The sequence below is a fragment of the Carya illinoinensis genome, chromosome 9, assembly GCF_018687715.1.
Source record: "Carya illinoinensis cultivar Pawnee chromosome 9, C.illinoinensisPawnee_v1, whole genome shotgun sequence".
Classification (NCBI taxonomy): domain Eukaryota; kingdom Viridiplantae; phylum Streptophyta; class Magnoliopsida; order Fagales; family Juglandaceae; genus Carya; species Carya illinoinensis.
In genome coordinates, this window is record NC_056760.1 from 44,164,568 (window position 1) to 44,188,084 (window position 23,517).

A 23,517-nucleotide genomic window follows, 5' to 3' on the forward strand; every position below is an offset into this window, starting at 1 on the left:
AACAAAAAACTTGCCATTAGAAATTTTATTCCTCCTCAATTTGGACGACTCAATTCATCACATTTAAAATCACTTTGGGCTACACACAACAATGAATCATAAAACTATGGACGGCTTTGTGACTGATTACACAAAAATCCTATATTAACCACGCTAAAACCAACAGTCTACCAAGAAACAAAACGGGAGATGAGACCACAAAAATAGGTGTGATTTGGAAGAATTACTGAATACAGGAATTGAACTTGAATATGAATGGTATTTGGATGAGAGCAGAGACTTGTACACTCTGTGGGAGTCAGGGAGCATATTCAGTCTCCAGGACTGGTTGTGTTCGAGTCACTGTTGCAGCAGGGGCTTTCGTATTCCCAACCGTGGTCATATGCAAGGCTTCTCCAACATCTGCAGCCCTCTCCATCTGTTGCACTTTCTTCCGGTGCTTGAACTTCTGCACCCACAGAACCAGGAATGTCAATATCATCAACAGTGCAAGTCCACCTAGCACGGATCCAACAATTATCCCAACTTTCGAATTATTTTTCTTTCCTTCACCACTTGGTGTAGGAGAGATTGGTGGGGGAGCAATAGACTCAACTACAATAGAGAAATGACCATGCTGAATTGTTGAACACTGATTATTAGATGACACGTTGCTGAAACTGTGTTGACCATACAAATCAAACTGAACACATTTTGCTACAGCCCCATCAGGGGCTGATTTCACATCTGAAAATCTAATTGATATGGGATCGCGAGTCGCCGTAATGTTCAATTCTGGTAAATCTGTAGCTAACAAGTTTGAAGCATTATATGCAAGCAGACCCAGCACTGGAGTTAAGTAAGTGTAACCAGATAACTGGTAATACGTTGCGGACCGATTGCCCAAGTTTTGGTAGACCAAAACAAGCCTCTTCACGTATGGTTGCTCGCTAACTCCTTTGGGAATATGGAACTCGTTGTACTTAGCAACACCGTATCTAAATAGGCTACCGCTCCTCAGCCTCAGTGCTGTAATGTTGATCCCGGTCAAATTCGAGGGAACAGCCCCCTCATAGGGAATGCCAGTCTTTGGACGATGAAAAGCCTTGTAAGCGTAGGCTTGTAGCAGTGCATCCAGAGCACGAGCAGGGCTTAAGGAAGACCCATTAGTTGATTGAGCCCTCAGGGCCGGCAGGCAGAAGAACCACATCAGTAGAATAATCATCGAGAGACTCTGGAGAAGAAGCCCCATCGATGCTTTGGAATATTTGACAGATTCAGCTCAATGAACTGACGATTCGAGCTTGTAAAATCCCAGAGGGTACCCAAATGGTCAACAACAAAAGCTATATTTAATCCCTCAGATCAATAGAATAATAACGGAAACATGCAAATTTGTGCAAAGAAGCTTCAAATTGCATAATTGGAGGCACGTCTATCTCTAATAAATGGAAACAGCGGATAGGGGGAGTGCCAAAAGAGAGTTATATTCTCAGGGAGGGTAGGGGGTCGTATAAAGCAGCTTTGAAGGTTTCAACCGTTGTTACCCCTTCTGCCCTCAGCTCAGACTAAATATCTTTATTTCCCTTTTGGAACCCTGGAAAAAGAAATTCTGCAACACTTGGGGAATCTTTTAAGCATTATTTCATTTCTCCAAGGAATTGAAACCCTGATTCCTCGCCATTTCCCCATCCGAAATAATAAACCGAACAAGAATTGAAATTAAAGCAAAGAAAACAATTAACTCGAGGGAGAAATCTTCTTCTTCAATGTTTGAACGGTCAACAAAATAAAAGCCCCAGTAATTACTACTGTAGAATTTCTATATTTGGACCAAGAATCAAAAGGAAACCGTATCAATATTATCAGCAGAGGCACTAAATACCTGATCTCCTTAGGAACAGCGAAGAAGGGGTTCCAGTAGAAAAACCCTAAATCTTGGCCGAAGTTTCAGCCGTCCAAAAAAACCAAAAAGGCAAAATGTCCTGCTTTCAATAGTTTGCTCGAAGCTGAGTAAGGCATGCAAAGCCCAAACTCGCGCGCGCGCAGAAACCCACAATGGCACAACTATTAAAGACCAGAACAAATAATATATCGCCTAGAAGAAAACGCATAAAGCCCAAGAATCTTCAAGAATATCATCATTAAATTTCTAGGCAAGATCACAGGGACGGCTCAGCAACACCACCGACCCGTATCAGAGTCTTCAAACGGTCTGCATTTTGACTAAATCCGGATATTATCGCCGAGATAGACGTGATGGGCGATGATTATCAGGGAGTGTGCAAGGGATCCAGAGCTTTTCCGAATAAAGTGGTGAGAGGAATAGTCGCAGAGTTGGGGTTTCTTTCTCCTTACTTTTTGATGTCAATGGAAATGGGAAAGACTTGGTCGTGGAGAGAACAAAGACTAGTAGCAAAAGAGAGCGAGCACTGGGCTTGGAAGTTGGAAAGACAAAATCTTTTTGGAGAAAATCTGAAAAATAGCAAAGGAGAGTGATAACCTTGTGGACGCAGATGGGCTGCAGAGTAGGACGGACGGAGGCGAGTAAAAAATAAAATAAAATTAGAAAAGGCAGGACCCGATGAAAGAGAGCAAGTGAAGACAGAGATACTTGAGTGCTATATATATATATATATATATATATATAAAGAGTAATGCTACGTACAGTTATTTTTATACATTTTCTATGCACTCTACTGATATGATTGGTTAGATTAATTTTTTTTTAATATACAACCAATCATATCACTGAAATACACAAAAGAGTCCGTAAAAATGACTGCATATAGAATTTTCTATATATCAATGTAAATTGCTGGGTTTGGTATGGCAGTCTTGCGATGCGTTTGGTATTAAGTTGAATTGAATTGAGATGGATTAAAAAATTAAATTAAATATTATTAAAATATTAGTTTTTAATATTATTATTATTTTAAAATTTTAAAAAATTGAATTATTTATTATATTTTATATTAAAATTTAAAAAAATTATAATAATTAAATAAAATGAGTTGAAATAAATTAAAATAGGTCGAGAATTAAAAGTAGAAGAAAAATTAAAAATTAAAAAATAAAAATAACAAAATTAATTTTTACATAATTATTTTGTCTTATACACTTTTTAATTAATTACTTAATTTGTTTTCAGTGTGAGATGTTGTGAGCCAACTATTTTTTTGGAAGAAAACAGAATGGCAAGGCCTACCTTATCAAACTCATTCTTTAAAGACAAAATAAAGATAATCTCTTGCAACTAACTGGTCCACAAAACCACTTCCTTTCTCACTCTCAATATTTCAGTTCCATTCCCTAATCCATCCATCCATCCATCCATCCATCTTTCTTCTCTTTCTCCTCCTAATTTTTCTATTCACACCTGATTGCGAAACACATGATATTCCCAAGATTTTCCTAAGTATTAATTGGATTGCATAGACTTGTCGGCATTACCTTTCTTATACCGTAAGCATATATTGTAAGACCACCAACGCATATGTATTCGGTATTTTCTTAAAGAGTGTCATGCATATCTTTTCTTTGACTTAGCCTACATGTTTTGGTTCGAAATGCACGATAGGTATTGTAAGACTGTGTAGCTAATAAGAGACGGATATCACTAATAAGTAAGGTTAGGAGAGAGACTTACGTTGCACATTTGAATGTCGACAACGTGACAACTGAGTAAAATTAAGAAATTTAGGATCATGAAAATAAAACTAAATATGGCTACAAGAGTAATTAATGTTTTTTTGGAGAGATTTATGTAAATTATAATAAAATGTAGAGAGAGAAAATATATATATAATATATTAGCTGAGGGAGATGGAGAGGGGCCAGCCACTGTTGAAACTTGAAGTATGAATAATGAGGACGCGCAAATCACTTATTACGTTTTTCCTCAAATTGACAGACTGTATCCTGTCCACGCCCTTTTTTATTATTATTATTATTTTTTTGTTGGAAGAAAGTACGACCTTCCGAGTCCCGACTGGGCCTGAATCAATCATTCCAACCATTGAACATACCTTAGGACTTAAGGACCGAATACACACACGCACACGGAGTCCAGTAATAATTACTAGAACCTTTCTATCCACCGGCCTGGGACGAGATCCCAAACTACATTCCTCTTCACGTGTCGACCCAAAACGACTATTTTCGAAACTTTACCTGCACTAAATTACACAACTCCTCCCTAAAGCTAAAAGCCTTAAAAGTAAAAGCAAAAGCTTCCTTGGCCTTGGCCCTTGGGTTGTCAAATATTGTACGCACGTAGGGCGAAAGTTATGCATTAAGGACTGCGTGACGGAAGACCGTGCAATGACCGTTTGCCCCACCCCCCCTCCGTCCCTGGCCTCATCCCCTCGGCCGAACACGTACAGCGTACGTTTGACATGAATGAGCAATGAAAGCCCGAGATTAATTGGAAAGTTACTACGTTATAAGAAGTTTTTGTATTTAAGGGATCAATTGTTGTTGGCTCTCGTGATGAACTATCCATTAATCTCGTCGTCTTCTAGATGCTAATGCTTATATATATATATATATATATAAATGAATTATAAGCTATATATCTAGCTCATGTTCTTTGTGTTTGTGTGTATAAGTCATGATTGCGTGTGATGCTAGAGAAAATTAGGGCCATTTTGTTCTTTGTCGTTCTTCCTACGGCCGGGCCCCATGCATGCACGTCTCTCTTGATCTCTCTTTTATCACAGTGATTGCCTAATTAAATTCGATCTAGTTTTAAAATCTTATTCTTTAATGTCTCCATAAATACCAAAAAAAAAAAAAAGAAGAAGAAGAAGAAAGAAACTACTTTACGCGTACTGTAAAATTAAGGACCATTAATTAATTAATTAATTAATGTAGATGATTATATGGATAGCTCGATATATAGTTGGTTAGGATATTGTGATCCGCTAAGCCATTAATTCTTTTTTGCTTATTTTGGTACGTATGCTAATTTGATCATGATCTTCTACTTCAAAATACACGAAATAATATATATATATATAATAATATGTCCCTTAGCTTCAAATATATATATATATATATATATATATATATAAGTGTACGTGGCTATGAAAATGGAAAATACTTCTCGCTGATCTACATGACTTACTAATTCCGCACATATACGCACGCATGCGCACAGGTCATGAAGTACGTACTTACGTGCTAATCTAGCTAGCTAACAATTCTTTTAATTAGAAAAAGTCAAGGCAGCCAACATGCATGAGGATGACCAGAAAGATTCATGAAGGATCAAGCTAGCTAGCTAGCTGCATGGGGGACGTTCAATACTACTTGACTCTCTGCGCGCCTACAATTCGATTTGGTTTGAATTTATCCTTTTTTTTTTTTTTTTTGACCAGTAATATCAGACATCGTACTGCACCACCATGCATGCATGGAAGAAAAGGCAGCAGAAGAGAAGACACTACAACAAATTCAGCCTTTTGCTACCATTATTTTTCCAGCAAATCAAAACTTGTCAATAATACATACTTTTATTCACAAAAATATGGTCTCCAGAAAAATGTTAAAGAATCTGTCAATAAAAAGCAATATTATCGGCAACAAATTTTAGCTGGATAAGATTTTGATGTTACAAGTCAGTTTCGGTGTGTTTTGTATGTGTTATAACGACATACAGTCGCCGCACCTTGCATTCCCCATTATTAAGATGACTCAATCTTAATGTGACGAGTAAAGGTCGCTGCTAAAAGTGGGTTATATAAATTAGGATGAGATTGAGTGCCCCGATTTTTCCCCTCTTCTCATCGGTCCCTCTTCGTTACGCATACACAAAAATTGGGCGAAACCACATCGGCCGATGGAGAATTCCAGAGTTATCATAGATCGAGAATCCTATGCTTCTGGACTTGGGTTTTGAACTGCAGTGCATCATCTGAATCGTCTTGATAGTGAGCGGCGTTGATGGCTTGGGGATCATTTTACCGATTATCAAGCGGTAGTTTGGGGAGGTTCTCGATCCCCTACTGTGAGTAGTCAGTTCTCCCCACCCCTTAAATTTCGAAACAAAAATCAATTATATTCAGCCATAACTGATTTTTGTGTGAAAATCGGAGTGGCTAACTATGATACGGTCAGGTAAAAATTCCTGCATTATTTTCCATTGCCGCCCCTGTTTTGCTGTAATAAGTTGTTTGTCTAAGTTTTGTTAAGATGTATGATGAGGGGATAGGAAGTATTTGCTCCTAGATTTAGGTGGGTTTCTCGGTTTATATTAGCCAAAACATCTTGTTGGCATGCCAATCAATAGGGTGAATTAGTTGCAGCAAAACTAATTCCACTAAATCTGCATGGGCATAGAAAGAATTTATGGTTGTCTGTATACCCGAACAGCTTTTGTCAGTATATATTCAAGTAGCTAGCCTTGATGTTTAATCTTCTTAATTATAGGTGAACTAAAACCCTATGTGTTGTTAGACCCTTATTAGTGAGAGGCTTTTTTTCACATCGGTGAAACTTATACCAAACATGATCCTTTCATAAATTAATTGAGTATATATATATATATATATATATATCCATTTACATACAGGAAAGTTGGATGGTTTTGCAATGTTAGGGCAGAATCAAAACAACTTATAGGAAACTGTGGCAGAGTTTTTAAAAATTATCAGTATGGTTTTGGTTTTATTGAAATATGAAAGAAGAACCAATTTAGCTCTGTTTATACAGATTCATTTTTTAGAGGAATGTTCAGTGTAGCCTCTATATGGTTTAGATTTTATCGAAATGGTATGTTTTAAAAGGATAACTGCAGAAATTTGAAGATATCTTCATTTCCTTTGCTTCAATTGGCCCTTTGCTCCTTTGTTTCCCTGCTTCGTTCCAAGTCTCAAATTTCTGCAGTAGGCATTTGTAATTCAACATATGCAGCTATAACCATTGTATGAATTGCCTGCTTGCTTTATATGAGACTGTTTTTTGTTGAATCTGGAGCTATACGAAGAGGCTAGAGCATAAATTTTAGACTCAATCTCAATTGATGCTTGCTTTATTTATTGGCATCATCCTAGAGTATCTTCCAAAAAAAAAATAATTTGGAAGATGCCATCTAGTGAGTGCAGCAACTCCAAAGTGCCCATGAACATTCTGCTAGCTGAAACATATGCAGGTTCCATGACTTTTGTTTTCTATCTTATGTTTTTCTTATGGTTTTGAGTACTTAATAATTATTTAAGATGGCTGGGGATGCATGCATGTCTGGTTATGGGGTCAACCCATCTCTGTTGTAAGAAATATACAACAGCAATCTATATAAATAAAGTTTCTATATCAAAGCAGGTTGGAAGTATTGCACTCCTTTCACATAAACAGATCCTTGGTTGCCACCAAAATCATGATTTCACTCCCACACAAATATCGCATCCTTTTTGGACTTTGGCATTACTCATGTGATTGCCAAGGTATCTAACACAAATACATTGCAAAACTAAGGCCGATTAATGGTGTTAATAAGGTGTTGGCCTGCAGCTTGCTTTAAAGGATCATGTAATATTGCCTTATGTTCTGACATAGCTTTGTATGTAAATGCTTGCTTGTGCTGATATGTATTTGAGGGCAATGAATCCATGGAATGTTTTTCATCATTGGCAAACCACATGTGATTGAAGTTGGATGTGGGGATTCTATGCATATATAGTATCATCCTTTGCTAGTAATTTTTTGGAATAGATTTTCTTATCATGCTTGATGACTGCCTAGTACAATGCTAGTTACCGGTAGAACTTAAACATTTGTTGGATGTAGTGCAAGCACTTCTAGGCCTTGCTGAAATTAAACATTGGAACTTTTAATTGCATTCAAATGTGTAGAAGCCCGAGTTTGTTTTTTTATCTAATTTATTTTGTTTTTGATATGTAAATGTCAATATACATCTCAATAATAAAAATTTTACTTCTCCAACGTCCAGCCCTTCTCTTTCATTCCTGTCCTGGATTGTGCACTTTTATAAGAGCCATTCAGTTCTTGATAAAATTATGTGGTTGACGTCGGAGCGTTTTGTGGCATGTTTGATAAAATCATTTGGTGAATTTGGAATTGTTTTCCCAATGATCCCCAAGTTCTGGTTGTGGACTGTAAACTAATATCTCTGAAAGTCAAGTTGAAAGTTTGGAATGCTTATCAGTTTCACAACATCATAAGCCAAATAAACCTGCACTTTTACATAAACACAGTTACTTAAGTAGGGATATTTCTGTTTGGTATTTACATATGAGCTACTGATCAGATTGGTACTAGATGCTGAATACCTATGTTGTAGAATCTTCATCATATGATTCGGAATACTTGCTTTTATAGATAGCATTTTTTTGAAAACTGAATTGAAGTACTTTATGATTGCTAGAGGGTGACAGGAATAAAACCATTTTTATTGGCTCAAACATGCTATATAATGCAGATTGTAATACAATTTCAGAAATTCACTTAGGGACATTTTCATTATCCATTAATGGATTTTTAAGTGACATTGCATAATCCATACAAGTTAGTAGGGTATGAAAATTTGTTCCTTTTGAGGATATGATTCAAGCATCTAGGTGACAAACTTGTTAATTCTCTTATAGGGCCATGCATGTACTACACAATTGGTAGGCCTTTTTTAATGTCGTTGCGCGCCCTCCCTCTAATTTATTGGGAGCAGTATTTAATTATTATACAGTAGACAATACTCATTTATAGCTCCGATGCGTATACATGTGTTGACACTAGATAACATGCTTGTGCAAGAAATCTGCTTGCTTCTTAGTTATAAGTCATATGCTTTCTATAAGTAATGTTGTACCAATAGATATAATCATGCCTGCAAGCATGATTATTGTTGAGGGAAAAATGAGCGTGTTGGCATATTCTTGTGAAAACCTGTGTAAAATAGTGTTGTAACAAGTGTTGTTGCGGAAGGCTTGAAGTGGGCTTGAAGTGTGCTCATTATTGGTCAAAAGAAGCAACTTCGCTCGACCCTCGCTCGACAGAGCGCTCGAGCGAACTCAGGCAGATTCAACCGCTCGACCATTGCTCGACATACGGCTCGAGCGAACTCAGGCAGATTCAACCGCTCGACCCTCGCTCGACATACGGCTCGAGCGAACTCAGGCAGATTCAACCGCTCGACCCTCGCTCGACATACGGCTCGAGCGAACTCAGGCAGATTCAACCGCTCGACCCTCGCTCGACATACGGCTCGAGCGAACTCAGGCAGATTCAACCGCTCGACCCTCGCTCGACACTGAGCTCGAGCGAACCCAGGCAGAGTGTGTCGCTCGACCCTCGCTCGACACTGAGCTCGAGCGAACTCAGGCAGAGTCAACCGCTCGATACTCGCTCGACATGGCGCTCGAGCGAACTCAGGCAGATTTCGGCGCTCGACCTTCGCTCGACACTTCGCTCGAGCCAATGTTCCAGATCACTTACAATGTAGGGTTTTGAACGCCTCATTTGATGGGAACTATAAATAGAACATGTTAGCTTCTGTTCTATGTGTGGAGAATCAGAGCAAAAACCCTAAGGGCCTCCAAGAACTTCTTAGAGCAACCTCTCCCCCATTTGGTTGATTCTTTCTTGGATAAATATTTCTCCATCACAACACATACAAAATCAACTCTTACTTGAGTCCATTGAAGTGGACATTTTTGTTGGCCGGAAGAGTCCGGAGCTGCCGTTGATGCAGAGATCGAGAAGTTCTCGTGGGAAGCTATAGGAAGGTCGGAGTTCCGACACTACATGCGTGTAGAGATCGAGTGGGTCACTCGTGGTGTTGCAAGCCAAGTTTAGCTACTACAAAGGTTTTGTGAGTGTCTCTAAATTGGTTGTAACAAACTAAAGTTTCTATAGTGGATTTGAGGTGGTGTCTTACACCCGGAGTGGTTTTAGATTTTGAAGATGTTCTTCAAATGAGTTTCCACTCCGTGAACAAAATCATGTGTTGATTATTTGTGTTATTTGATTTATTTATTAACTGCTTGTTTGATTAATTTTCAAAAGGCCATAAAAATTAGATTACACCTATTCACCCCCCCTCTAGGTGTAGTGTTGTGTAGAACCACTGCTTTTTCAATTATATATCTCCCCATTCTTACTCATTCCAGTATGTTTTTAGTATGTACTGCAGTGCGAAACAAGCTTCATTTTTCCTACTACGTCACCCATTCAACTTCTCATACAATTCTATGCTAACAAACTACATTGCTAAAAGTTGTTCTATCCATTTAACTCTGTCAGGGTCTTAATGGAGTCCACTTCATATTAACTTATATCAAGTTCAAAGTTACTGTGGCCTACTTTTGTGCTACCAAGATTTAAATGGATAAATCTTGGATGCATATTGAAGATAGATTGCGGTCCCATGAATATGCTGAAGGAGTTAATCATTTCTTATCAATGGCTCAATCCATTGCTCCTTCCAGTGACTCCATTAGGTGTCCCTGTCGGGACTGTCGTAATAACTTCTTCCAGCCATTTACTGTTGTGAGGGATCATCTATTTTTGAGAGGGATTGATAGAAGTTATACTCAATGGATATTTCATGGAGAAGATGATCCTTTTCATGCCAACCGGTCAGACGATCCGGATGATGGAGATGATACTGGAGAGTACATTGATGACGTCGATGAGATGTTAGATGACATTCGGGTGGGATCCTTCGTGGATGATATTACCGGTTTAAATGCAAGTGGCAGTGATGATGATAATGCACAGTCCAACGTTGGGACTTCTATACACCATACGTTTGAACAGTACGTCGAGGATGCACGACGTCCACTATATCCTTCGTGTACAACCTACTCAAAGCTATCATTTATAGTGAAGTTGCTTCACATCAAGACAATTGGGGGTTGGAACGTGAAGTCATTTAACATGGTGCTAAAGCTATTGAAGTCTGCATTCCCAACTGCTCTCTTGCCTGAAGACTATAATGATGCACGTCAGCTAGAGCGTGGGTTGGGATTTAGTTACACCAAAATCCATGTATGCCCAAATGACTGTATGTTGTTTTGGAAAGATGATGAAGACAAAGATGAATGCCGTAAATGCAACGCATCTAGGTGGATCTCAATGACGAGTAAACACCGGGTACCTCAGAAAGTGATGCGTTATTTTCCATTGAAGCCTAGGTTGCAACGCCTTTATCTATCGAAGAAGACAGCAGAAGCCATGCGATGGCATAAAGAGGGCCGTATCGATGATTCGAACTGTATGAGGCATCCAGCTGATTCCAAAGTTTGGAAAGATTTTGACAGGAAATATGATTGGTTTGCCAAAGATTCTCGTAATGTCCGTCTTGGACTGGCGAGTGATGGGTTCAACCCGTTCAATAACATGAGCAAGCCCTATAGTATATGGCCAGTAATACTTCTACCTTATAACTTGCCACCTTGGTCTTGCATGAAAGACCCATACTTTATGTTGACCTGCTTGATACCTGGTCCTAAATCACCAGGAAATGATATCGATGTCTTCCTGCGTCCTTTAGTTGATGAGTTGAAAGAATTATGGGAGGTTGGTATTGAGACATATGATGCATTCAGTTCTGATGTTTTTCGATTACATGCATCTTTACTTTGGACTATAAATGACTTTCCTGCATATGCCAATCTTTCTGGGTGGAGCACGAAGGGGAAGTTGGCTTGTCCTGTGTGCAATGTTGATACCGATTCTATGTGGTTGGCGTATGGGCGTAAACATTGTTATATGGGCCACCGTCGATGGTTGGCCTTGGACCACCCTTGGAGAAAGAAAAAACGTGCTTTCAATGGTGCCAACGAGGTTCGGATTCAACCAGCAAATCTTTCGGCCCAAGCTATATTTGAATCATTATCCATGGTCCCGAATGTGCAATTCGGGAAAAGTTCACGGAAGAGGAAACGGGCACCACAAGAATTAAACTGGACAAAGAAAAGCATCTTCTTCGATCTCCCATACTGGCAAGAATTAGAGTTGAGGCATAACCTAGATGTAATGCATATTGAGAAAAACATATGTGATAGTGTGTTGGGCACCTTGCTGAGTATTGACGGAAAGAGTAAGGACACTGCGAATTCTCGCAGGGATTTGGAACATCTAGGACTGAGGAAGGAATTACACTTACGTCCGGATGGCGATCGTTGCCGAATGAGTCTTGCATGTTACACCCTAAACCAAAATGAAAGAAAATCCTTCTGTGAGTGGGTGTCACAAGTTAAATTCCCAGATGGCTTCGCCTCTAACATTGCCCGGTGTGTGAATATTCGTGAGGGAAAAATTTCAGGAATGAAAAGTCATGACTGCCACATTTTCCTCCAACGGTTGCTTCCGGTCGTGATTGGTGGTTATCTGCGGCCGGACATTCGGCTAGCTTTGATCGAGCTATGTACATTTTTCAAAGAATTGTGTGCTCGAACATTGACTTATGAATCATTGCATCGACTTCAGGCAGAAATTTCTATCATACTATGTAAACTTGAGATGATCTTCCCACCTGCATTTTTTGATATAATGGTGCACCTCGCAATTCATTTACCGGACGAGGCATTGCTTGCTGGACCAGTGCAATATAGGTGGATGTATCCTTTTGAGAGGTACCTAGGGAAGTTCAAACGTTACGTCCGGAACAAAGCCCGCCCAGAGGGCTCAATTGCCGAAGCATATGTTCATGTTGAGTGTTTGACGTTTTGCTCAATGTATCTCAATGACATTGAGACCAGATATCAACGGGTTGAAAGAAACGCAGACCTTCCAGAACAGAGTAATGAAGAATTTTTTTCTGTATTCTCACAAAAGGTACGTCCGCTCGGGGCGGCCAACATTCACATGCTTGCCGAGAAATTATTTGCAAGAGCCCACTAGTATGTGCTAAATAATTGTGGCGAGATCGAGCATTACCTCGAGTAAGTGGTGAATTCTTTGCAGTTACCGAAATGTTCATCTCATCATCAAAACACCGTGTAACTATAAGACGTTGTTTTGCAGTGAGCATTATAACATGATTACAAGGGAACTCACAACCAACACTGCGCGCAGGCACGAGGCTCAATTTCCCGGGTGGTTCAAGAAACATGTATGTATTTCTCTTGCATAATGTACAAACAACCTTTTAATGAGAGGCACCCCGGTTGGTGTGCATTACATTTGAATCCGACATAAAAGATAGTCAACTTTAATTGACTATAATCACGTTGTCTAAAATAAAAACCAACAGCAAGGATATTATTATATAATTATAGTTGTATCTCCTATTTTGCAAGCATGATTGGATTTGTTGTTTGCTTGGACAATAGATTCGAGAGAAGCGTGCAATGGATCCAACCAGTGTACGAGATGAAATATATGCACTTGCATGTGGTCCCGACAAGTGGGTTGCGTCATACGCTGGTTGCATAATGAATGGAATTAGGTTTCAAACAAAGGATCGAGAGAGGCACCGGCGAACGCAAAATAGCGGTTTGGTTGTCCGAGGTGAACATCAATCAAATCCCATAGACTTCTATGGGGTGTTGAATGATATCATAGAATTACGATATATGGGTTGGCGTAAGGTGTATTTGTTTCATTGTGATTGGTGGGATGTTGGTGATAAGCGAAGAGGGATTCGCGTTGGGGACCATCTAACCAGCCTGAACACGTCTACAACATGGTATAAAGATGAGCCTTTTGCTCTTGCTTGCCAAGCGCAGCAAGTGTTTTATGTAAAAGACGTGAGTGTGGCGGGTAGTTGGTATGTGGTCCATAAGATAACGAATAGAAATGTATACAACATCCCTTTAGTATCAGCAGCTGAGGTGGCGGATGATGGTGCCGATTCTGGTGAGGATGACGCTTTACAGGAGGATGAAAACATCCCGACAAACGTGCCGTATGCCCAAAGCAATGACCTAGACTTGATGACCCCGTTGAATAGGGTAGATGAAGAACCATTGCTGCTTGACCCTTCGATCATGCTAGAACAGCAACCATCTGAACTACCTGACCACGAGGAATACGTCGAGGATGCCGAAGGAGTTGATGATGAGCTGGGAGTTGACGATGCCTCCACTAATAGTGCGGACAGCGAAGAAGACAGTATTGCAGAAGCCGATTAGAAGTCAATCAGCTTCAGATGATGGTATGTTTTTCATAATCATGTATTTATTTGGTATTTCGGAAACAGCGACTTCTTGTCATTATTTATTGTTAATGAAATGTGTTGTCACAATGTGTATGTTGACTTCTTTATTAAGCTACATACATTATAACACGATAATATCATGTATTGAACCAAGGATAAGGAAATGAACTACAGAATGATTGTCAGACTAATACAACTTTCTGAGCATTATGCAGGTTTTGCATGTGGAGGTGAAGGACTAGAGTTGGGGTAATGGGGTCATGATGACAAACTTGGTGTAAGTTCTCATCTATGCTCATGATAGTGCTATTTTGAGTATTGTTTCAATGCACTACAAAATGTTCATACTACTATATATATGTTCAGCTAGAGTGTTTGTATATGAAGCTTATTTCATAAACAAAAAGACAATTCACCATCTAACCAGCATAGGAATGTATAACAAGATCTGGGCATACATTTTTATTTGGGCATCCAGTGTTCATCTTTACCAGCAAAGTTAATGGTGTACTGTTTCTTGAATCCCCATAATATGTGGTTTACTTTTCAAAATTAAAATATGAACTTTTGAATAATATTTTACTGTAGAACGAGCATATATCCACAGCAAAATAAGGCAAGCGATACATGAATACGAAAGAAACTGAACAATATATTCAATGTATATGCAGACGAAGCTACTTGGTGGCAGCCACAGGCCTCAACGAAGGTGGTTTCCAGTTGGGTATTTACAATGAAATACCCAGGGTGTGATTGTTTTCTTATTTATTATGGGCAAACTTATGAGCATGTCTTAGTAAGGAATAGTTTGAATTTGTGGCAGTACTGCTGATTACATCAGTCTCTAGCAAGACTTTGCATACAGTATTGACTATTATAAGTTAAACTTCCATACAGTATTGATGTGTTTCTTATATAATTAAGATGGTTTGACAGGTCAATAGGAGTACAAGAACACATAAACTATCATTTACCCCAGGTGACTACCTTAACCTTCTACATGCATGCCTCCTATAAATGCTGAAAAATTAAAGCCCAACTGATCAATAAATCTGATAAACATTTAAACGATCATATTTAGGGTATATGAATTAACAATACAGGGGTGATGACAATCAAATAAATGAAAACTGAAAATTTATGCTAATCAACATTGGCTATAAACACATGATTATATGTAATTTATTATACTTCTATGCTCAATTAGAAGTACTTTCCCACACAGTCTGATGTATAGCATATTATGATATAAGGCGAGCTGATAGTGTTTTTAAGATTGAAGAAATATACAATTGATGGATATATCGATATTGGGGTTGAGCAATGTAGTTGCAAATGAGGTCTATGGGTCATTTCCAACAATGGCGTATGGGCGTAAGTTTTATGCTAGCATTCACACATATGAATGAATACTCCATGATCTGTCAATCAAGTGTGAATGATTAAAAAATATGATGTCAGCATGCTGAAAACTGAATACTACCATATTTCAACTTCTGATAACTGTAAGAGCCCCAGCAACCCATTCCCTACTGACAATTATAAGATGTAATTTAGGGTTCAATATATACATATTTAAGATCATGGAGTGTGGGAAGTGAATGGAATTGACTCAATTGTACAGTTACACTTCCCAAATTTGGAGAGCGATTGTAAGGCAATCCAAAATTATACAAGATATTGTATTGAAATAAGCAGGTTCTAATAGTATGTAAAGACAGAATTTAAAGTGAATGATTTGGAAACCAACAGAATTTAAAGATGGTTTCTATGAATATTGGTGATTCATAGAAACCATAAAGGGTAATAATAGAATAGATACAGTCTAATTTTGAAAGGTGAATAAAGAGTAACAAAAAAATTCTTCATAATATTGGTGATAGACAATGCAGTGGGATCATGCATGAAATTCCCAGCAATGCACACATATTCATCCATAATTTGGGGAGCAATATGGGTATCAGTTGGCTGGTAAATGACTGTATGTTGTATTGAGAATATCATCAATTTCAAATGGTATATAAAGAAAGAATATAAAGTGAAGTGAGAGAAACAAATAATAATGAAAGAGGAACAACAATCAAGTGATGATTAGTAGAATAGATAGAGAATAAAGAGTGGGATACATCTTGCAAGGTGAATAAACAATATAGTTGCATATACTCAAAATTTGAAGAGATGGAACATGGGAGATGCATGGCATTCCCTAAAATACTATGCCAAGAAAGAATTTGGAGAGCACTTACAAATAGAAAATTGAAATTATCGAAAAAGTTCTTTAAAATAATCCATATGTTAATAGTGAATAAAGAAAGAAGATAACGTGACATTGAGAGAATCAATTCAGAACTAAAGAGGAACGTATTGATTAATTTAGAATGGATCATAAAGAAATCAGGCCAGGATATATATCGCTGCTGAATTGTTGATAAATTGCTGGGAAAAAAAAAGGACATTAAATGAAATGATAAAATTTCGTTAACTTTTAGCTACCATTAAAATAAAGAGAAACTGTGAGCGGGAAGTAGTACATATTTCACGCGGGCAAATTAAGCCCAAAAATCTAACACAGGTTAGACAAAGAGAGAGAATATTATGTTTTATGATCTGAAGGCTGAATAAAGAAATTGAGTAACTATACCACAGGTTCTTAACATTGGTCAGGTTAACCAGTGTACGTAAATATCATCCCACAGATACACAATCAGAGTAAAGGTCCAACTTTCAGTAGAGTGGAGGGAAAGTGGGACAGAAAGGAGGTGATCTGGAAGGTTCCTTAGAGGAAGACAAGCTATTCAAGCACTCCAACGTGGGCTGTAACAAAGAACCAGGAATACACACCAGGTTAGTAATCCAACTTTCTAGCTTTGCAAATTCCCTCTCCTACTCTTATTCACGTTGGAAACTAGATTTCTTGAGGCAAGTTAATGAAATCTGGTATCAGTATTTTTAAGAAGGCAGGTTCTTCATATAGTAATAGGAACACCTAATTTTTCATTATAGTTTGTGTGCTATTGTGGCTGGGGAAAAAACAGCCTTTGCTTGTAACAATGGAGTAGTATTACTTCGTGTGGTCATGAATCAAGCATGACCACACATCGATGCTCCAACTAGGTGAAGGACCAGGTTGAGTAGTGTTTTTTGGTTTAAAAAGCCTACATGTTTCTTAGCTCGTGGGAGGTAAAAAGGTTGAAGCTTTTTATTACGTACTCACCCATGCAAATCAACCTGAAGGTATCAGCCTTAAATTTAAGTGCTTAGTAGTACATTGAAAGACTTGGAAGTAGAAAGTCTGTCACTACCAGTAGGTGGTTTAACGAACATTTTTTTGTGGCAGGCTAAAGGGGAAAAGGTTGGAATTTTTTGACATTTGGTATAAAACTGGGCATGAATAAAACCATGCTGGAAGTTAATCTACCAATAAGAATAAATGTTGCAATGCTTGAGTAATTTCACGTTTCACAATCAGAAATTTATCAATGATCTTGTAGAGTTTATGGTAAGGGATTTTGACAATAAACACCATTGCAGAAACTATTTTGTTAATTCAGCTGTAACATAGTCTCAATTACTTGTGATTGAATACAGAATATACACAGTCTGATGCATTTTTCATTCATTGTCATAAGGTTCAGCACATATATTTCACACATATATTTTCAATGGTGAGATGGGTAAGAGGACGATGGCGCGGACCAGGTGGAATACATAGAGCAGGAGGCATACGTGTCCAACAACGTCCACTTTTGAGTGATATACAAGATAGGGAACACGAAGTACATTCGGACGATTCAACTCAACCACCAAATGTTGGTGGTGATGAGACAGTGGAAGCTATAGCAAATGAGGCTGAAAGGGTTGTGAGCACTGAACGTAAGTTGACAGATTCGAGCTAAGTAATTTCATAACGGTAGAATTTAAATTCCGCTTATTATCTTTTGTCATGAGAGACCTAATAGAGATAATGTTTTGCAATTTCAGATAATGAAGCTTTGCCAACTCGAAAACGTGGTCGGGGACCAGCAAAAGACACGCTTTTTGAACGCATTCGGAAATTTGGGAAAATACCTCTGAATATTAAGGATGGACAAAGAGGTCCATGTTGTGAGAATTACAACATATTTTCTGGACGAGTGATAACGATTGTTAGACTTCATGCAAACATGCGCTATGCAAGCTGGAAACAAGTATCTAAAGAGGAGAAAGAGGAGCTAATTGACCGTGTTCGAGTATACAAGTTTTATTTATCTGTTTTGTCAGATCCTTTTTTAGTAAAACTATTATTGCTGCATGATATTTCACTAATGCATTGTTTCATAGGCTGACTTTATATTAGATTGGACACAAAGTTCCCATCGTGAGTGTGTGACAAATGCTCTCCATCGAAAATACAATGCATTCCACTACCTTCTACGCAAGCAATACTTGGGCTATTCATCACATGAAGCCGCACTTTCTGGCGGGACAACCTGGGTGGAGAAGCCCGTTTGGGATTACTTATGTGGATTGTGGTCGGGTGAACCATTTATGGTAAATATTAAATAGTAGTACATTATTTCTTTGTTAGTTGAAATGATGGTTTATTGAAGAATACGAAAGAAAATGCAGTAGGCAGAATTGTATAGATAAGATGAAGTAATGACTCAATCTTCAAAAATGCTCTATTTGCTAGTAATGTATTTAGAGTTGTTTCTCTGTTAAAAGCTCAATTCATAGAGGGATGTTGTGATACTAGAGCAGCAGTAGGGCGTATTAGCAAATAGAGGAATGAATTAATGTTAGGAAATTTAATTGTTAAATGGTTTATATTAATGTATATAAATTTCTTTCTTTGTAATTCATCAGTCTGTTTTTATTACTAGAACAGCAGTATGTATCCTTCGTGATTTGAATGCTGAACTGATAACCATTTGCTACCATTATTTGTTCAACGTAATTTGCAATGTATAACAATTTCAGGCTTTGTTACAACATAAGTAGGTTATCAGTTTGATTTTATGCGTATACATTAAAGGATCTTGATTTTAACGACTAGATAGAGCAATGTATGAAAATTACTCTGTTTACTATACAACTTCTTGTCCTTTTAAGTACCACTTCTATTTAAACCACAATGGTTATCATTTCTTATTACTATGATAGTAGTAGGGATTTATTTATAGCATGATGATTTAAACATAACAGTGAAAATTCCTGGAAATTGCAGAAAATGTCACAGAGAAATAGCACAAATAGGAAAAAACAGCGAATCAACCATACAAGTGGCCGAAAGCCTTTCGTTAGGGTTATGGAGGAAACTGTAAGTTCTACCTAGTATCTTGCATCAATTTCAAAGTGTTCTTTCTTGCCTATGTGATTGCAGTACCTAACAAAGTCACCTCTGATGATAAAGAATGAACAAGCCCCGAACTTGGTAGCTTTTTACAAAGAAGTGCATTGGTCAAAAAAGAAAGGTGGATTTATCACCAACACTGCAGAACAAAATTATGTAAGTTTCCAAATCGCAAGCAGTATTTAATTTAAAACTTCAAAAATATTATATAATGGTGTGCATTATCTATGGATGTAGAATCTGATGCTTGAGCGGATGAATGAGACTGAGTTGGATGGGAACATGGATGAAACAGCTAATGCAGTGTTCAAGGAGGTTTTAGGATATCGACCAGGTTATGCAACGGGTCTAGGCCACTCTGTTATACCTGAACCATCTCCTTCATTGCTGAACAATAGGAATTATCAACGCGTTGTTGAGGAGAACGAGAAGAACAAGAATGAAGCAAATTTGTACAAGAACCAGTTAGAAGCACTGAGATCTGATTTACTGGAATTCAAGAACCAATTTAAAGACTATGAGAAAGTGATGAACACTCGGATGTCTCGTTATGAGTCTCGGAGGGAGTCTCAGCACGAGACTCCAATTGATGCCTAGTCATCGCTAGTTTTCCAAAATCATCCCTGCTTTTGAAATGTTTTTTGAACTGCTGTTGAGGGTTGATCAGACAGTAGATGGGGATGATTGTGGTGAGTTCCAACTTTTGTTGAGCAACTTAGGATGTGGCTTGGATTTTCAGTGATAGGGAAGTCATCTTCTACATCCTTTGCATATTGACAGGTGCATAATACATCCCTTTAATAACTTGTTCCCTGTTAATTCTCTTACTTAGCTTATTGGTAGCAGCTGTATGTTGTCCTGTGTGTGCAAGTGGTAGATCTGGAGCAGTTATTTATTAGCTAGCTTTCAAGATTTTCAAGATGGGGTTTGTTTTTGGGACTTTAAGATAGCATATTTTGTTTGTCAATATTTTTTGGCATTGGCTACCTAAGAACCAATCATTAAATGAGTTGCAGAAAATGGTAATATAGGTGGATAGTTACGGCAATTTTAAAGCTACTTCCTGCTGTAATTGCAATGTAGGAATTTCTGTGGAAATTTTATTAATACCATGATAGCAATGCTTTAGATAACATGATATTTTTATGCAGCATTGTTTGACTCAATTAGCAAAGGACTGAAAGGGACTACTGCTAGAGACAAAGGATTGCTGCATGCCCGAGACACTTCCAGAAATGTTCAAATACTTGCTTTTTGTGCCAAGACCACACCTGCTATTGTCCACTAACTTATCAAAGTATAAGTCAGTCTCTCTTGAATCTAGATGTATAAACTGCTTTCGAAAGTTGCCTAACTGTTGGAAATTTCTGTTTTAGGATGATATTTATATGGCTGATAGATCAGCTCTATATGGTTTATGTGGATCATGTTTAATGATAGCAGATGTAATATATAAAATGTGTGTATCTGGAAGTACTTAATGCAGAAATTTGGAGTTGATAGAGTTTATATTGCTAATCAGATTTTATGATGATGGCATTTATGCAGTAGTGTTTATACAAGATCTGTTGTCTTTAAATTGTGTGAATTGATAACAGATCTTGGGGGTTTATTGGCCATCCATGCACATGCATACTGATCATTATGTGAATGGATTTGGCTAATATGTAAAGATAAATAATAATGTTGACTACAATGCAACCAAAATATAGATATAATGATAATTAGGATCGAGCAGGAGCGTTCTATACACGTCCAATGTTATAAGCCGCCCCACTGCAAGAGGGGATAAATTTACAACAAATTTATGTACGTACTGGGCTAAAGCTTGTGATGCTGCCCCACTATAGTCGCAAATCTCAATTTCCTACGCCATCTAATTGTGGAAATTATTATACATTTTGGTCACTTTCCAGATTTTTGGTGATGCTGATTTGTGGAAAGAGACTTTTACCAGCAATATCCCATCCTCAATAAACATCTTATGGTTAATAAGCCTTCGTTCGAAAAATTTTGTGTTGAAGATGCATGTTTGCAGAAATAGATTTATATTAGCCTAAATCTGCATGACAATAGCTTATTAACAAAACAAGATTTTGTTGGAAATACACATTAATCATTACGCGGCTTTGCAGACTTTCTTGTTTAGTGACATAGTTGGATGGTCAATAAAATTATTTCCCACAAAAACCAGTTCCAAGAAAAAAAGTTTTAGTATGTTATCCATTGCCGTAATTGTATTAAAGTAGCAGTGCCAAAATGTTAATAGAACCAATTTACAATAACCAATTCTCATTGCTAGCTGCTTGTTTTGATGATGAACCTTTGCGGGAATATAATTATATTGGCACAATGTACTGCCAATTTATTCTATACATGGCACTAAATATTTGTCGTATTCCACAATTAGTGACAGAATTTCTTAACGAAAAAAATATTTCTTTGCACTGTATCATCTTAGCAAGTAAGTATCTCATGCGACAATGTACTGCCAATATATTTTATACATGGCACTAACTATTTGTAGTATTCCACATCTACTGACAGAATATCTTAACGAAAAAAGTCTTTTTGTACAATGTATCATCTTAGCAAGTAAGTATCTCATGCGATAGTGAATGATCTAATAGGCTTATTCCTGGCAATTTTTTTTCTTATATGCAACAATTGGAGTTGCTGTAATAAGTCAACATTTGTGACAAATTACACTTTTGCCGAATTTGATAGTACAATTGGAAGTTTATTATCTACAAACGTGCGACCATCAGTTTTTGTCAGTATTGGAGATATACGGCAATTTTCCTTGCTATTTGTGGCAAAATTCGTTGCGGGAAAATGCTGAATTTCTTGTAGTGAGAAAATGCTTTGAGGCCGCGTTATAAGCATGCATATATAATAGTATTGGTGATCATCCAATTGGCGGTATGCATGCACGTGTACACGGGTACCCAGTTAGCTTTGAATTTATTAGAAACAAAATATAGACGAGAAAGGATTTCTAACTTTTTCTTATTGTATTGCATTCGGTACAGAGTGCTATTTATACACAACTTGAATATTCCTTTTTTTTGCAACAGATTTCATTTCTACAAATGAGGACATTACACGTGTATAATAGAAAATTATTCTTGAACATTCTGGCTTGTCATACTCTTTGCTGAGGTGTCCTGATCATGTGAGGTGGAATTACTGATATGCCCTTGCGAGCCAAGCATGTCTGGAAGTACAGTGAGGCTCGATCTTAGAGAGGAAAATCTGGAAGTGGATAGGGGCTTTGTAAAAATATCAGCCAGCTGGTCTTTACTTGACAGAAAAGAGACTTGAAGAGCTTTAGCTTGAATTCTATCCCTTACAAAATGATAATCAATGTCTACATGTTTAGTCCTTGAATGTATGACAGGATTCATGGATAGGTAGGTTGCTCCCAAATTATCACAATAGAGAGTGGGAGGTTTTGGTAAGAAAATACCTAACTCAGACAAGAGAGATTGTATCCATAGTAATTCACACGTGCCATGTGCAAGAGACTTGTATTCAGCTTCTGTGCTTGATCGGGCTATTGTAGACTGTTTCTTTGAGCTCCAAGACACCCAGTTTTTGCCATAGAAGACACAATAACCCCTAGTTAATTTTCTGTCGTCAGGGCACCCTGCCCAATCCGCATCAGTATATGCAACCAAAGATGAAGTAGAAGATGGCTGAATAAGTAAGCCAAAATGAAGAGTATGTTTCAAGTAGCGTAGAATACGCTTGACACTTTGCCAATGGGATATGCATGGGGCATGCATATATTGACAAACGCGATTGACAGAGAAAGCAAGATCTGGTCTGGTGAAGAGTAAATACTGCAAGCTGCCCACTATACTTCTATATAGTGTAGGATCTTCTACAGATGATGAATCAAACGCAAACAACTTAGTGGAGGGGGACATGGGACTACTGACTGGTTTACAGTTTAGCATATTCGTCTTTTTGAGCAAATCCAAAATATACTTTTTCTAAGAGATAAAAAGTCCAGTAGCATTTCGTTGACATTCAAGTCCCAAAAAATAATGTAAATCCCCAAGGTCCTTAAGAGGAAAATCAG

At 37.8% G+C, this 23,517-nt stretch overlaps 4 protein-coding genes across 5 annotated transcripts; 3 read left to right on the forward strand and 1 right to left on the reverse strand.

Annotated features, from left to right (window-relative positions):
* On the reverse strand, positions 1-2,579 carry LOC122276504. The gene is made up of 2 exons (XM_043086287.1): positions 1,865-2,579; positions 1-1,282 (listed from the first exon to the last, which is right to left on the reverse strand). The coding sequence occupies exon 2, from the start codon at positions 1,229-1,231 to the stop codon at positions 299-301; it is 933 nt and encodes a 310-aa protein (XP_042942221.1). The 5' UTR covers positions 1,232-1,282; positions 1,865-2,579; the 3' UTR covers positions 1-298.
* Positions 2,580-10,317: 7,738 nt separating this feature from the next.
* LOC122277136 lies at positions 10,318-12,840 on the forward strand. Its single transcript, XM_043087013.1, has one exon. It carries the CDS (start codon positions 10,318-10,320, stop codon positions 12,838-12,840), a length of 2,523 nt encoding a protein of 840 aa, XP_042942947.1.
* A 25-nt stretch (positions 12,841-12,865) lies between these two features.
* On the forward strand, positions 12,866-18,227 carry LOC122277467. Of its 2 annotated transcripts, XR_006229017.1 has the most exons (6): positions 12,866-14,095; positions 14,314-14,375; positions 15,035-15,077; positions 16,795-16,942; positions 17,728-17,971; positions 18,080-18,227. XR_006229017.1 is itself a non-coding variant. In XM_043087448.1 (4 exons), the coding sequence occupies exons 1-2, from the start codon at positions 12,977-12,979 to the stop codon at positions 14,070-14,072; spliced, it is 876 nt and encodes a 291-aa protein (XP_042943382.1). In that variant the 5' UTR covers positions 12,866-12,976; the 3' UTR covers positions 14,073-14,095; positions 14,314-14,375; positions 14,770-15,024. The 2 variants fall into 2 exon arrangements, 1 of the variants encoding a protein (XP_042943382.1); XM_043087448.1 differs by lacking the exons at positions 15,035-15,077; positions 16,795-16,942; positions 17,728-17,971; positions 18,080-18,227 and adding an exon at positions 14,770-15,024 and having other exon boundaries at positions 12,866-13,051; positions 13,272-14,095.
* A 22-nt stretch (positions 18,228-18,249) lies between these two features.
* Positions 18,250-20,923, forward strand: LOC122277468. The gene is made up of 5 exons (XM_043087449.1): positions 18,250-18,628; positions 19,305-19,397; positions 19,491-19,586; positions 19,668-20,210; positions 20,582-20,923. The coding sequence occupies exons 1-4, from the start codon at positions 18,626-18,628 to the stop codon at positions 20,025-20,027; spliced, it is 552 nt and encodes a 183-aa protein (XP_042943383.1). The 5' UTR covers positions 18,250-18,625; the 3' UTR covers positions 20,028-20,210; positions 20,582-20,923.
* Positions 20,924-23,517: the final 2,594 nt, after the last annotated feature.

What these genes read in the sequence shown, in the direction of transcription:
- LOC122276504 (XM_043086287.1), bottom strand. Translation starts at nt 1,231, where the DNA reads ATGGGGCTTCTTCTCCAGAGTCTCTCGATGATTATTCTACTGATGTGG.
- LOC122277467 (XM_043087448.1), top strand. Translation starts at nt 12,977, where the DNA reads ATGATTACAAGGGAACTCACAACCAACACTGCGCGCAGGCACGAGGCT. An exon ending in CCGGGTGGTTCAAGAAACAT is followed by an intron (nt 13,052 to 13,271) that starts GTATGTATTTCT and finishes CTTGGACAATAG; the next exon opens with ATTCGAGAGAAGCGTGCAAT.
- LOC122277136 (XM_043087013.1), top strand. Translation starts at nt 10,318, where the DNA reads ATGGATAAATCTTGGATGCATATTGAAGATAGATTGCGGTCCCATGAA.
- LOC122277468 (XM_043087449.1), top strand. An exon ending in TTAGGGTTATGGAGGAAACT is followed by an intron (nt 19,398 to 19,490) that starts GTAAGTTCTACC and finishes CTGATGATAAAG; the next exon opens with AATGAACAAGCCCCGAACTT. An exon ending in ACACTGCAGAACAAAATTAT is followed by an intron (nt 19,587 to 19,667) that starts GTAAGTTTCCAA and finishes CTATGGATGTAG; the next exon opens with AATCTGATGCTTGAGCGGAT.